The following is a 16,161-nucleotide window of genomic DNA, read 5'->3' on the forward strand; positions in this document are numbered from 1 at the left end:
AACCTACTGTGAATCCTCTTGCAAGGATGCCTTCCTTGAAGAAGCTCTCAAAAAAAAATGGATGCTGCCTGACCTGCTGCACTTTTCCAGCAACACATTTTCAGCTTTGATCTCCAGCATCTGCAGATCTCACTTTCTCCTTGGCTTTGAAATTGACAAGTTTGCTATTATTTGCATATTTTAGAATCCTTACAGTGTGGAAATATTCGGTCCAACAAATCCACACTGACTCACTGAAGACCATCCCTCTCAGACTCACCGCCCCCCATACCCTATCCCTAACTCTGCATTTCCCATGGCTAATCCAGCCAACCTATACCTCCCTGGACACTACTGGCAATTTGGCATGGTCAATCCACTTAACCTGCACAATTTTGAACTGTGGGAAGAAACCAGAACACCCAATGAGACCCATACAGACAAAGGGAGAATGTGCAAACTCCAAGCAGACAGTCACCCAAGGGTAGAATTGAGCCTGGGTCCCTGGTCCTGTGAGGCAGTAATGCTAACTGCTGAGCCACTATGCACCCCCTTTGTTTTCATCTAGATCTTCTTGAGCCAATTAAAATTTCATATAAACACTATCAGACCAGAAGACATAGGAACAGAAAATAGGCCATTCAGCCCATCAAGTCTGCCCTACCATTAATCATAGGTGATATGTTTCTCAACCCCATTCTCCCACTTTATCCCTGTAACCCTTGATCCCCTTTACAATCAAGAACCTATCTATCTCAGTCATAAATATACTCAATGACCTGGCCTCTACAGCCTTCTGTGGCAATGAATTCCATAGACTCACCACTCTCTGGCTGAAGAAGTTTCACCCTATCTCCATTCTAAAAGGTCTTCCCTTTACTCTAAGGCTATGCCCTTGGGTCCAAATCTCTCCTACCAATCTTCCAAACATTCACTCTGTCCAGGCCATTCAATATTCTGTATGTTTCTATTTGATCCCTGCCATCCTTCTAAACTCCATGGAGTATTGACCCAGAGTCCTCAAATATTCCTTATACGTCTAGCTTTTCATTCCTGGGACCATTCTCGTGAATCTCTTCTGAACACGCTCCAGAGCCAGTACATCCTTCCTGAGATATGAGGCCTAAAACTGCGCACAATACTCCAAATGTGGCCTGACCAGAGTTTTACAAAGCCTCAGAAATACATCCCTGCTTTTATATTCAAATCCTCTCAAAATAAATACCATTATTGCATTTGCCTTCCTAACAACTAACTCAATTTGCAAGTTTTCCATGAGAGAATCGTAGATTAGAACTCCCAAGTCTCTTTGCACTCCAGACTTCTGCATTTTCTCTCCATTTAGGAAACAGTCCTTGCCTCTATTCTTTTTACCAAAGTGCATGACCTCAGACTTTCCCACGTTGTACTTCATCTGTCACTTCTTTGCCCACTTTCCTAACTTGTCCAAATCCTTCTGCAGCCTCCCCACCTCCTCAGTTCTACCTGTGCCTTGACCTATCTTTGTATCATCTGCAAACTTATCCAGAATGCCCTCAGTTCCTTCATCTAGATCATTCATATATAAAGTGAAAAGTTGTCCTAACACTGAGCCTTGTGAAAGACCATTTGTCCCCGGCTGCCATCCTGAGAAGGACCCTTTTTATCCCCACTCTCTGCTTTCTGCTATACCGCCAAGCTTCGATCCATGCTAGCACCTTGCCTCTAACACCATGGGTCCTTATCTTACTTAGTAGCCTCCTGTGTGACACCTTGTCAGAGGCCTTCTTGCAGCCCAGGCAGATAACATCCATTGGTTCTCCTTGGTCTAACCCACTCATTACTTGCTCAAAGAAATCTAACAGATTTGTCAGGCATGACCTCCCCTTGTTGAAACCATGCTGAATTTGTCTTATTTTATCATATACTTCCAAGTGTTCAGAAATCTCAACCTTCACTATGGATTCCAGGATCTTACCCATAACCGAGATTAGGTTAATCAGACTGTAATTTTGTTTTTTTTGCCTTACTCCTGTTTAAACAGGGGTGTCAAGTTAGGGATTTTTCAGTCCTCTGGTAACCTCCCTGATTCTAGCCATTCCTGAAAGATTAGCACTAATGCCTCTGCTATCTCTTCAGCTATCTCCCTTCAAACTCTAGGCTGTAGTCCATCTGGTCCAGGTGATTTATCCATCTTCAGACCATTCAGTTTTTCTAGCATCTTCTCCTTGGTATTGGCCACCATAGTCTGCTCTGCCTCCTCACTCTCTTGAATTTTTGGGATATTACTCGTTTCTTCCACCATGAAGACTAACACAAAGTAATTAGTCAGTGTCTCAGCCATTTCCTTGTTCCTCACTACTATCTTTCCAGTGTCAATTTCCAGTGGCTCGATGTCCACTTTTCCCTTTCTTTTGCCCTTTCTATATCTAAAGAAACTCGTACAGTCTTCCTTTATATTACTGGCGAGCTTACCCTTATATTTAATCTTCTCCCTTCTTAATTTTCTTTTTGGTGCCTTCTGTTGGTCTTTGTAAGCTTCCTAATCCACTGGTTTCTCACTGCCCTTTGCCACATTCTCTGCTTTATCTTTTGCTTTTATGCTATCCCTGACTTTCCTAGTCAGCCATGGTTACCTCATTCTCCCTGTACCATGCTACTATTTCCTCGGGATGAATCTCTGCCTTGTCTCCTGAATTATTCCCAGAAACCCCTGCCATTGCTGTTCCATTGTGTTCCTGCTAGGCTCCTCTCCCAGTCAGTTGTGATACCATTACCACTGATTCTATTTCTCTGTCTTAAATTGCAGAGTAAATTCAATCATATTATGATCACTGTTCCCTTAGAATTCCTTCACCTTAAGCTCCCTGAACAAGTCTGCCAAAAAACTGTGGCTAGGATTTCCTTAGTTCCTAGAGACAGATAAGAAGACAGGAGGAATGTTAAAATGATAGCAAAAGGCATGAGAAGGAAACCTAACTTCTCCAACTGCCATGGTGTTTATGTCGGAATGGCAATTGCATTGTTCCTTGCTGAAGGAAGGCAGAGTTCAAGTAATTAATTGGCCAATATTGGTTAAACTTCACTCCATTTGGCATTTTACCAGCATCCCGTGCCTCCCCTATGTGTGGTGAGACTGCCTGTTTGATCAGGGTTCCTCCCACCAGGTTTTAGCAAGCGGCCTCTTTAACATCTCTCACTACATCATCCTCCATTATGTGGGAACTGCTTAACGTTCAGTATGCAGAGAGAGGAGGATGCATGGATTTCATATTTTTCAGAGATAAGCGGGCAGCTTTGCCAGAATATTAGGCTTCCCCTAGTGTCGGATACTATTGACTACACACATGTGGCTTCACCGGGTCTGCACATAAATTCAGGGATTTACTGTATTCGCAAATGTTACCATTCCCTCAATGTCCAGCTAGTTTTGTGACCAAACTCAGTATGTCATGTCAGTCAGTAGCGAATTAGTCTATCTTAAATGGTGGAGAAATAATAACTTGGGATATCATCTGAAAAAGCAGAGTTGCTGGAGACTTTTGAAGAAGTACCAGAAAGAGTTGATAAGGGTAATACTATTGATTTATTCTGTGTGATCGTTCTGAAAGTATTTGATCTAGTGCCACACAACAACTTGTAAAAAAATGTATGGTTCATGGAATAAAAGGAACAGTAGTAACGTGGATACAAAATTGAATGTGGAGTCACAAGGAGATAGGATAGTGAAGAAGGTGTTTAGTATGCTTGCTTTTATTGGTCAGTGCATTGAATATAGGAGTTGGGAGGTCATGTTGCAGCTGCACAGGACATTGGTTAGGCCACTATTAGAATATTGTGTGCAATTCTGGTCTCCCTGCTATAGGAAGGATGTTGTGAAACTTGAAAAGGTTCAGAAAAGATTTACAAGGATGTTGCCAGGGTTGGAGATTTTGAGCTATAGGGAGAGGCTGAATAGACTGGAGCTATTTTCCCTGAAGCATTGGAGGCTGAGAGGTGACCTTATAGAGGTTTATAACATCATGAGGAGTATGGATAGGATAAATAGGCAAGGTCTTTTCCCTGGGGTGGGAGAGTCCAAAACTAGAGGTCATAAGTTAAAGGTGAGAAGGGAAAGTTTTAAAAAGGATGTAAGGGCAGCTTTTCAAGCAGACGGTGGTATGTGAATGGAATGAGCTGCCAGAGGAAGTGGTGGAGGCTGGTACAATTACAACATTTAAAAGGCATCTGGATGGGTATATGAATAGGAGGGTTTAGAGGGATATGGGCCAAATGCTGGCAAATGGGGCTAGATTTGTTTAGGATATCTGGGTGACATGGACTAGTTGGACCAAAGAACCTGTTTCCATGCTGTACATCTCTGTGACTCCAGGAGGTGATGCATTTTTGTAAGAAGAGTATGGACATGTAATAAAAAACGGTACACTACTAAAGGTGGTGAGATCTATGTCTAAATGTGCGTAGATTACTGAAAGTGGAAAGAGAGGTGGAGAGATCAGTTAATAGAGTAGGTAGAATCTGGGGCGTTATTGATAGATGCATAGAATATAAGGGCAAGGACATTATGCTGATCTTACACATAACACTTACAATGCATCAACTGGAGTATTATGTACAAATCTGGCTAATACACATAAAGAAGGATGTAAAAAAGTTGCAGTGTGTGCAGAAGGAATGTGCAAAAAGGATTCCTGGCTTGAGGGACTTCCATTATGAAAATAGAATGGGGAAGTTGAGAGTGTTCTTTGAGCCATAGAGATGTACAACACAGAAACAGACCCTTCGGTCCAACTTGTCCATGCTGGCCAGATATCCCATATTAATGTAATCCCATTTGCTAACTTTCCTTGATCCCAATTTTGCTAGCGTTTACTTCAGTTTTGCTAGCATTCCTTAATATCACACTCGGTCAAATGCAGCGTTGATGTCAAAAGCAATCACTCTCACCTCATCTCTGGAAATCAGTTCTTTTGTCCAAGTGTAAAACAAGACGATAGTGAGGCCAGAATGAACTAAGGCTATAACGAGGCTCTGGCAGAACCCAAACAGAACATCAGTGAACAAGTCACTGCTGAGCAGATGCTGCCTGATAACAGTGTAAGTAGCACTTTGCATTACTTTACTGATGATCAAGAGGAGATTGATGGAGTGGTAGTTGGTCAGGATGGATTTGTCCTTTTTATTATGCAGAGGGCATACCTGGGCAATGTATCACGTTATTAGGTAGATAGCAGTGTTGTAGCTGTATGGGAAAAGGTTTGTTAGGTGTCAGACAAATTATGGAACATAATCTTCAGAACTATTGCTGAAATTTTGTTCGTGGTATAGCCTTTATGGTATCTGATGCCTCCAGCTGTGCTTTGGTATCGGTTACTCGTACATTCCCCTCAATCATGCGATTTAAATTTGTTTACCAACCTCCGATGTGAGATTCCACAGTGGCCTAACAGATAAGATACTCATTCCTGAAGCCAGGGATTGTGTGTTCAAGACCGATCTGGGGTGGGGAAGAGAGAGAGAAAGAGATGCAGATAGTTAGACAGACAGACAGATAATCAAGCACAGGTTATGTCTCACAAAACTTATTGAATTTTTTGAGAAGGTGACCAAGCATGTGGATAAGGATAGGTGTGTGTACATGGACTTCAGTAAAGCATTTTATAAGGTTCCATATGGTAGGCTGTTGAAGAAAATGCAGAGGTGTGGGATTGCGGGTGATTTAGCAGTTTGGATTAGGAACTGGCTTTTTGTAAGAAGGTAGCGAGTGGTGGTTGATGGAAAATATTCAGCCTGGAGTCCAGTTACTAGTGATCTGCCACAAGGATCTGTTTTGGGACCACTGCTGTTTGTCATTTTTATAAATTACTTAGACACAGGCATAAGTGGATGGGTTAGTAAGGTTGCAGATGACACTACAGTCGGTGGAGTAGTGGACAGTGTGGAAGAATGTTGCAGGTTTCAGGGGGACTTGGATAAACTTGGAGTTGGACTGAGGGATAGCAAATAGAGTTTCAATGCAGATAAATGTGAGGTGATTCACTTTGGGAAGAATAACAGGAAGGCAGAATACTGGGTCAATGGAAAGATTCTTGGTAGTGTGGATGTGCTGAGGAATCTTGGAGTCCATGTCCGTAGATCCTTGAAAGTTGTCACCCAGGTTAATAGTGCTGTTAAGAAGACATACGGTCTGTTAGCTTTTATTGGTAGAGGGATTGAGTTCTGGTGACGTAATGTCATGCTGCAACTATACAAAATACTAGTGCGGCCACACTTGTAATATTGTGTACAGCTCTGGTTGTCCCATTACAGGAAGGATGTGGAAGTATTGGAAAAGGTGCAGAGGAGATTTACCAATATGTTGCCGGGTCTGGAGGGAATGTCTTATGAGGAAACGCTGAGAGACTTGGGTCTGTTCTCATTGGAAAGAAGAAGGCTAAGAGGGGATTTGATAGAAACATACCAGATGAGGATTAGATAGGGTGGACAGTGAGAGTCTTTTTCCTAGGATGATGATGTCAGCTCGTAAGAAGGGGTATAGCTACAGATTGAGGGGTGATAGTTATATGGCAGATGTCAGAGGCAGGTTCTTTACACAAAGTGGTAAGGGCGCTAAATGCCCTGCCTGCCAATGTAGTTAACTCAGCCACATTAGGGAGATTTAATCAATCCTTGGATATGCACATGGATGGTGATAGGATAGTGTAGGGGGGTGGGTTTAGATTAGTTCACAGATCGACACAACATCGAGGGCCGAAGGGCCTGATCGGCTGTATTGTTCTATGTTCTATGATCTTATTATTAAAGACCTTCTGAATATCCAGATACAATGCATTACTCATTCTCCTTTATTTATGCTGCAAGTAAAATCATCAACAGAACTCCAAAAGGTTAATCAAACATGCTTTCCCTTTTATAAATTCATGAGTACTTCCTTTATATTAGATTATAACATTTTCCCTAAAAATGACGTCTAACTATAGAATTTTTTTTTCAATTCATTCTCTTCCTCTTTTCATAAACAATGGGGTTACATTTTCAGTCTGCAGGAATCTATGCAGAATCTATAGATTGTTAAAAGATAACCACCAAGCATCCACAGTCTCTCTTGCCACTTCCTTCAGCAGTCTCAGGGTATTGCTGCTCCAGTACAGGGGAATTATCAGCCTTCAATCCAATTAATTTTTCTAGTACTACTTCTTTATTGATGTTTTTTTTTTCAATTCCTCAGTTTCATAAATCCCCTGGTTGCCTAATATTTCTGGGAGGTTTCTTGTAGCTTCCTCTGTGAAGACAGACACAAACTAATTGTTTAGTTCTTGCCACTTCTCTGTCTTCTGTTATAAATCCTGCTGTTTCTACCTGTTATTAATCCACCATTCTTGTGCCTTTCCTCAGGGAATCTCACATTTAGAGCACGATCCGGTGCCCACCTGAACTCATCCTAGCTAGTGAGATATTGCAGCCAAAGGTCAAGTGTGCATCCCTTACTAGAAAATTTTGACATCACGTTTGCTTTCTTTGTTCTTACAAATAGCACAGCTATCAGATGTTCTTGCTTGGAACGAGTGAATAGTATTGAATATCAAAATCCATCCAGCAGTATGCTCACTAAAGTAAGCAGGCAGTATGAAGTTTGAATGCTACTTATTGAAAGAAAGGCAACATCATGAGCATCATGATGTGCTTTGATTTGATTTGATTTGTTACTGTCACCTGTATTAAGATACAGTGAAACATATTGTATTGCACTATAACCAGACAAATCATACCTTACATAAGTACATCAGGGTAATAGAACTGAATGCAGAATATAACTACAGAGAAGGTGCAGAGAAATATTAACTCTGATATATGAGAGGTCCATTCATAAGTCTGACAATAGTGTGCAAGAAGTTGTTCTTGAATCTGTGTTTATCTGCTTTCAAACATTTCTACCTTCTGCCGTTAGAAGAGGGTGGAAGAGAGTCTAGCCTAGGTGGGACGGGTCTTTGATTATGTGGGCTGTTTTCCCAAGACAGCAGGAAGTGTAGCTAGAGTCACTGAAAGGAAGGTTGTTTTTTTGTGATGGACTGGGCAGTGTTCACAACTCTCTGTAATTTCTTGCAGTCTTGGGCAGAGCAGTTCTACGATGCATCTGCAAAAAGATCGTACAAATCATTGTGGACATGCTGAATTTTCTTAGCCTTCAGAGGGAGTAGAGGGATTGGTGTGCTGTCATGACTGTAGCATTGTCATGGATGGAGCAGGATAGATTGTTGGTGATATTTACTCCTCGGAACTTGAAGCTGTCAACCACCTCCACCTCAGAACCATTGATACAGACAGGGGTGTGTCCTCCACTTCACTTCCTGAAGTTGATGACCAGCTCCCCATTTTGCTGACTGATGGAGAAATTTTTGTCCTTACAACATGCCATTAAACTGTCTATCTCTTTCCTCTACTCTTCCTCATTATTGTTTGAGATCTGACTACTGCAGTGGTGTCTATCGCAAACTTGTAATCCTAGTTAGAACTGAATTTGTCCATGCAGCTGTGAGTGTATAAGGAATATAGTCAGGGGATGTGTACACTGCCTTGTGGGGCACTGGTGTGGAGGATTGTGGTGGAGCAAGTGTTGTCACCTGTCCTTACTGATTGCGTTCAGCGGGTCAGGAAGTTGAGGATGCAGTTGCAAAGGGTGGGAGCAGAATCCTAGGTTTTGAGTTTGGCAATGAGTTTTGTTGGAATTATTGTGTTGACGGTGGAGCTAAAATCAATAGGTGTCTGCCGTAGGTGTTCTTGTTGTACAGATGTTTCAGAGATGAGTGTAAGGTCAGGGAAGAGGCATCTGCCATGGATCTATTGTGATGGTAGACAAATTGTAGCAGATCAAGACAATGTGGGAGGCTGGAGTTGATGTAAGCCATTACTAACCATTCTATCGCATGATCTCCGTGCCTATATTTGTGATCTTGCGAAATTTTGCAGCCTTGTTCCACAAACTAAACTGTCATTATAAGTTTCTTTTGGAAATATTTTTGTGCTTTCAACTAATCAGGCCAAAATTTTAAACAGTCCATGCCTTTTATGCAATACAATTTCTTCTGTTTTTAGCAATATCATGTCGCAAGCAAGATGGTGGTCAAGTGGATATTAATAATTGCCTGAAGTGGGCTGGTACAATGCCACCTTTAACACAACACTGTCAATTGCCCTGCCAGGATGACTGCCTCTTCACCAACTGGTCCAAATTTTCAGCCTGCACTGGTGACTGCAGTACAGTACAGATCCGAAAGAGGACATTTGTTGGTGAGTAATTAAACAAACAGAACAGCTTTAGCAAATCAATACATCTTACTCCAATAATATAAAGTGAATTTGCATATGTGAGACTCTTTCATCATTGTTCAAACTTTTATATATGTTTTTATGATGGAGAGGCCAAGTGAAGAATTTAAATGATTGGTAAGTATTTGTGACAGGTGCCATACTCAACAGTTCATTCTGCAGATACGTTGATAGAGCAGAATTTTCCCATTTCCAGTTTGTGTTTTGTCAAGTGAAATTCATGGCAGTCGATCCATCATGGTTCACAGCAACTTGAGTCACATAATCCTACATCTTCATCTCATTAATCGGCACCCAGATCTTCACCATATTTCCTGTGGAAATTAATGGCCAGAGGTGGGGATTGGAGGGAATGTGCTTGCCAGTACCCAGACCTTCTGGCTTTCATGCCAGGGAGAAACATGTTTAAAACTTGGATGCGCATCACTGCAGCAACTGCAAGCCAGGAACTGCCCCTCCCACTGTGGTATTCCAACATTTTAACTGAGGACGTAGCCCAGGAAGACTTTAGTTCTTTGTTTTATTTGGAGGTTCTGATGGATAGGATGGTGGAGAGAAAGGCCATAAATTTCCTGCAAAGTGCCAAAGAAGGCCACACCACCAGACACTGTCCATCTGGACAGAGCAGACACGGTCAATGTTGTGTGTCAAAATAAAAGGAATGCGCTGTGTTGCAGGAAGAAGCTCAATGACCTGCTGAATTCTACAAGGCTAAGTGTGACCATCATCTTGTCTTTGACATCTCACAGTCACCAGACCACCACTTACTAACTCTGTTACAGATACATATTTTACCACAGCTCATGCACTTCAACTTTCATTATTGGATGCATCACATCCGTGCAACTGTTCCTGTCCACCTCATCCTCTCAGAACTAACTCCTCTTACTCTCTGCACTTCCATCTTATACAATGTGGGTACGTCACTACCTCTCCTGCTCCTGAATTAGCATTCTCAGCACTTGCATTTATTTCCATTATAATCTTGCCCTCCCTTTATTTCCCTTTGAGATTCAGTGGCATACCATTCCGCACTACCAACATCCTGGGAATTATCATTGACCAGACCAGAATGTCATTGAACTGCACCAACTACGTAAGTCGTGTGCCTACATGATAAGGTCAGAGGTTGAAATTCTACCTCACATCTTGTTTCCCAAATGCCTGTCCACCATCTACACGACACAAGTCAGGAATATGACTGAAACCTCTCCATTTATCTGAATGGCTGCAGATCCAATAACTTTCAAAAAGATCAACAATATCCAGGGCAAAATAACTCAGTTACTTGGCACCCAATCTACCACATTCAGCACCAAATCATAGTGGTGGTCCAGTAGAGTAGAATAGAATAGCTTTTATTGTCATTTCTACCATTACAACTGATACGATAAAAGTGAGACAGCGTTCCTCCAGGAGCGAGGGTGCTACATGGACAGCATAAACTACACAATAATGCACAGCATGGATTGCATAAGAAGTACAAAACATGCAACTTGCAGTGTAATGGAAGAACAATAAATAATAGATAAATAATTTTTCTCACAGCAATTTGAAGTTGTGCAAAGGATTTCGGTTGGGCAAGGGTCTGATCATACTGCGTTAAAGAGCCTGATAGCTTGGGGGAAGAAACTGTTGTACTGTCTGGCGTAAGAGACTGAATGCACTGGTATCTTCTGAGAGATGGCAGGAGGGAGAAGAGTTTGAGTGAGGGGTGTGTGGGGTTTTCCACAATGCTCTTAGCCTTTCAGATGCAGCTGGTGCTGGAAATGTCTGTATTGGAGTTAAAAATCACACAACACCAAATTATAGTACAACAGGTTTATTTGGGAGCACTAGCTTACAGAGCGATGCTCCTTCATCAGGTGGTTGCGGCGGGGGGGGGGGGGGGGGGGGGGGGGGGGGGGGGATGTGGATGGAGGAGGTGGGCTTTTCTCAGCCTGCACAGAAAGTAGGCTAGACTTTCATGGCCATTGAGCTGGTGTTGAGGGTCAGGTGCAATTCTCTGCCATTTACAAGATGTAGTAATGCACCACATTTCCCTCCATAGCACCTTCCAGACCTATGGTCATTACCATTAAGAAGGGTAAGGATAGCAGACACATGGCAATATCATCTGCAAGATTTCCTCCAAATCAGACACCATTGTGATTTGGAGTTTGAGTTTTATTCCTTCACTGTTGCTGGGTCAGAATTGCTGGAACTCCTTTCCTAATTGCATTGTGGTTTATTTATATCCCAAGGGCAATAGCAGTTTGCGATGTCAGGTCCCAGCACCTTGCAGGCAATAGGAATGGGCAACAATGCTGGCCCTAGCCAACAACGGCCAAAACCCATCAATAAGAAAAAACAAAATATCAGGACTTGAACATTCTTTTTCATGTGTCAACAAACTAATAGAAGTCTGGTTCTCAGCCAAGCCACATTATCCCCGCCATCCCCCGTATTATTTTAAAGCATCATCTACTACTGTAATTATTTAATTTCTCTGGACAATAGTCCCTCAAATTAAATCCTTACCAATAGAACAGATCCCATTTTTCACAGTACTTATGCCAGTGCCTTATAATTAAAAACTAGTGCTTCCAAAACAATTCTGTCGGCCCTGTATTTAAACCTCTGATCTGTAAATTCAGAGATTATTACCTTGGAGATGCTGCTTTATGATTTCTACCCAGCACTTTGAATTCCCTCAGTAGAATCTCAATTCTACTTCAACTTACGTAGTTGATTCTCTGGGACTGCAAAAACTCGATCCTTTCTGTTGACCTCCACACACTTTTCTCATACCAAGTGGATGTATCTTATCATAGTGGTTAAATTGGGAATGTGAAAGGTCCATAATTATATCTGAAAGCTACCGTGCCATCGCCTAATGTAAAATTTCTCTTCAGCATGTCACTACACTCTCTCAAATGTTTGCTTTCTGAGTGCCCAACTGTGCTATAATTCTCCAGCAGTTGAACCTTTGTTCATCCTGGTGCATCATGCGAAAAATATGTTCTCACAGTACTTATGCCAATGTTTTCTCTGTTACCATCAGGTAAAAGCAGGAAAAGAGAGAAATGTAGGAATGCTCAACTTTTCCCTCTGATTGAGACCCAGTTTTGTCCCTGCAACAAGTACACAGCCCAGCCTGTAGGCAACTTGTCTGACTGCATTCTTCCTGAGGGAAAAATGGAAGTATTGCTTGGCATGAAGATCCAAGGTGATATCAAGGAGTGTGGCCGTGGATATCGCTATCAAGCCTTGGCTTGTCGTGATCAGAATAACAGACTTGTGGAATCAGGACGATGCAACAGGCATGGTAAGCTGAAAGTAAATTTAAAAAGATTGTTCGTATTTGTTTTCAAGTATACATATCAGTGTGCAAAAGTAAAGTATGATTTTTTTTGTCAACCTTGCAATGAAATAAACTATTTCTGCAGTTTGAATATAAGAAATAGAAAGAGGGGCTATAGGAGCTCAAGAAAGCAGTTTCGCAGAAATTTATGAAGATCACTTAGGGATGGGCAATAAATGTTGGCCAATTTTCATACCCTATGAGTGAATCAAGGTCTGCTTAGTGAATTTTTGTGATTATTGTAAGAGCATGCCGAAATGCTTACAAATGCTAACATTCACTAGTTTCATTGCTTCTAAAATTATTTGTCTTTCAGATCCATTTACCAAAGTCAACAGTTTCAAATTCTTCTTAAACTCTAGTTTGTCATCCTCATTTAACCATCTCTGTTCCTTTGCAGCCTTCTTTTTTTTATTTTCTTCTTAGTTAACTTTGTATCATTAACAAACTTGGTTATATTGTACTCAGTGGCCTTATGTAAATGTTACGCACTGGTTGTTGTGACAATCTGCTAGTTACTTCTTGCCATTCTGAAATCGACCATGTTATGCTCTGTCCTGTGTACAATCACAATGTTGAGTCCTTTTCACTTTGTTGCTCGAAAATCAGTTGCGTTCAGATTTTTGAAAAGAGCCCAATGGAACTCCAGGGGCATCCCCCTCCAACCTGTTCTACTTGCATGATTTCATGAAATTTGGCTTTGCATAAGGACTGCTAAGTTGATTTAATGATAGAAAGTCACAGAAGTTAACAGTTTAAATGTGTTCGAGCTTATTACCAGATGCTGGAGCCTTAAACTGCAACCCCATCTTCAGCTTCACATTACTCTTGAAGCACAGCCTATCTCAAACAATTTCCCACCGTCCCTTTGCCCATAAGAAATACTCAAAAGTATGAGTGAGATTCATTTCCTGACATTTTTTGTAATCTTCATCTCTGAGCAAGGGTCATAAAGATCAACCCTGTTATCCTCATTGAAAATCCTTGATTTATTTTCCCAGGAATAGTGATCAGATGAGCTGGTTCACAATACATGTATGGCTCCCATGATTTCTGTTTGTGAAGCATTCAGAAAACTGGAGGCCAGATTATTTTTAATACCTCTTCCAATTTTAATTTACCTGGTACCCAATAGTATTCATTAAGTAGGATGCACTGATTGACTCTCACTGAGCTCTTCCAATTCTGTGTAAAAAGGCTTTTAAAAAGGGATTATTGGACTGTAGGTAAGTATATCTGGCAACAATAATACATTTTTAGACATTGTATTAAATGATAATCATTTCAGATGAAGTGTGCAAGATCATTTTAGACACATGAAACAAATCAAAAAGTCAACTATCGTAACAGCCAAAGTTCCAGAAGAGGTAGCTTCAGATATTTGCCACTGACTTCTTGCTTTCAAGTTAGAGGGTGTATTTCTGTCTGTCTCTTGATGTAGTGATAATTTCCTCATTCTCCCCTCTTCCACATGGGTGACACAATTGTAGGATTTAATTTAATGTTCTGGTTTGAATCTGCAACGGCAGAATTTCAAGAGTGAATTTTGATAGTTGAACCATGCAGGGAAAAAAAAAAGTATCATCGATACGTGAAGAAAACTACAAAATAACACAATATGCATGACCGTGTGAAACAATCAGAAAACTTCAAGCCCTGTTCTAACCCAATACTGGCCAAATTGGAAAGAACTCAGTTTTCAGCACTGGTGATGTGGTAGCTGAAGGTACCTGTTTTAAGTCATTTTCAGATCTGTTGCATTTTCTCAAGCTTTGAATAACCAAACTATTAAATGCTATTGTCAAAAATCTCAACCTTTAAAGAAGTTAACGTCATAAACATTTTGGGAATGAAATTCCTCTGTTATAGTGATTCTGAATGAATGACAGTGGATCAGCAGCTAATTTTACAGTCTGTTTTCCATTGACCTCAGGGCTTCATTTTTACAGATAACTTTGGGGAAGTCAGCTACCAACATGGTCAGCTACTACATGTAGGTGAGAGTGTAGGCTATGGAATCAACCATATAGCCTTATCTCTGATCTTAACTGCTGTATGTTTATGGCTGGGTGAGAAGCGTCACTTGATTATCATGTGTCCTTTTTTTAAAAAGAGATATATGATAACTTAAATTCAGTATTTATTAGCTGAGCAGGTCCCATGACATTTTTGTGACCATAAAAGTTGATATAACACGGATACTGTATTAACATGCCACCACTGTTTTCATAATTATATTCTCCACCAACAGCTTATATAGAGGAGGCTTGCATCATCCCCTGCCCTTCTGACTGTAAACTTAGTGAATGGTCCAATTGGTCACGCTGTAGTAAATCATGCGGCAGTGGAGTGAAAGTCAGATCCAAGTGGTTACGTGAGAAGCCATACAATGGTGGAAGACCCTGTCCAAAACTCGATCACACCAACCAGGTAACAAATTTAGTGCAGGTTTTGCAAGCCTATTTTTCAACATTTTATTCATTTTAAACTCTTCAGATGATCATGAACTTGATATTTGATTCAATCCCCACAACTGATGATTACAGCAATGACTAGGGCTTTCTACAGATGGATCATCATGAAAGTGATGGAAAAACATTGGTATCAGATCAGCAATCTGACTCTAAACCTAACCAAACTAAAAGGGTCACAATCATCTACAGAAGGTATTCTGTCCCCGCAATACCACAATACCTATAAGGCATTGTCAAGATATAAATATTTAGAAGAAAATATTGGAAAGTTAAATTACTGAAAAAAAGATTAAATGTAATTTTGAATCTTTCAACGCCTGTAGAGAGCTAAGAGCTGGATTAACTATACAGGTTATATAATTACAACATTTTTTAAAAATTGTGTAGCATGTTTTTCATTTCAATGTTCAACTTCCAGTTAGTCCAATAGCGGATCGATATTCTACGCAAATAAGGAAACCTAAGATACTTCAGACTATCAGAAACTCACTGTTGGAAAAGTTGAATCTTGATTTCAGCTAAATAACCCATAGATCTATTCCTATTAAATCTAAAAGGTGGCATTGTGGCAGTAAACTTTGAAGTGAAGAAAGGAAATATTCAACAAAAAGTACTTGGGGAAGCTCAGTGGCTGTGGCAACATTTATAAAGAGAAACAGAATTAACAATAACTGGGTTCAAAGAAAAGTAGCGAACTCAAAATATTATTTCTGATTCTGTCTCCATGAAGCCCACCATACTTGCTAAATTTCTCCAAATTTTTATGTTTTTATTTCAAATCTCCAGCATTTGCAACACTTTGCCTTTATTATAGGGACATATTCAAGTTCAGTACCCACTAGGACACAATCCCATTTAGATTTGTAATAACTAAGGAAGTGTTTAATGGAGCTTGTGGAATGGAATAAATACATTTGGAAGAGAGCAGTCCCTTCTGGTCCATCGGAAATATGAGTCGGTTTCCTCCTCTATTGCCCGCAGGTTTCTGGCCAGGCAGACAGAAGGGGTGATAAATATATTGAAAGACCCCATAGAAACTATACTTTCCAAAAATATAAT

At 40.7% G+C, this 16,161-nt stretch overlaps 1 protein-coding gene across 1 annotated transcript in view; it reads left to right on the top strand.

The window, feature by feature from the left end:
* Positions 1–16,161, top strand: part of LOC132815685 (thrombospondin type-1 domain-containing protein 7A-like) — a 398,166-nt gene that overhangs the window by 311,224 nt on the left and 70,781 nt on the right. Inside the window, exons 12-14 of the mRNA XM_060824741.1 lie at positions 9,052–9,246; positions 12,329–12,592; positions 14,880–15,058. Coding sequence (XP_060680724.1) covers positions 9,052–9,246; positions 12,329–12,592; positions 14,880–15,058 — 638 coding nt within the window. The remainder of the gene's footprint in view (positions 1–9,051; positions 9,247–12,328; positions 12,593–14,879; positions 15,059–16,161) is intronic.

Source organism: Hemiscyllium ocellatum, chromosome 5 (genome assembly GCF_020745735.1).
Source record: "Hemiscyllium ocellatum isolate sHemOce1 chromosome 5, sHemOce1.pat.X.cur, whole genome shotgun sequence".
NCBI lineage: Eukaryota > Metazoa > Chordata > Chondrichthyes > Orectolobiformes > Hemiscylliidae > Hemiscyllium > Hemiscyllium ocellatum.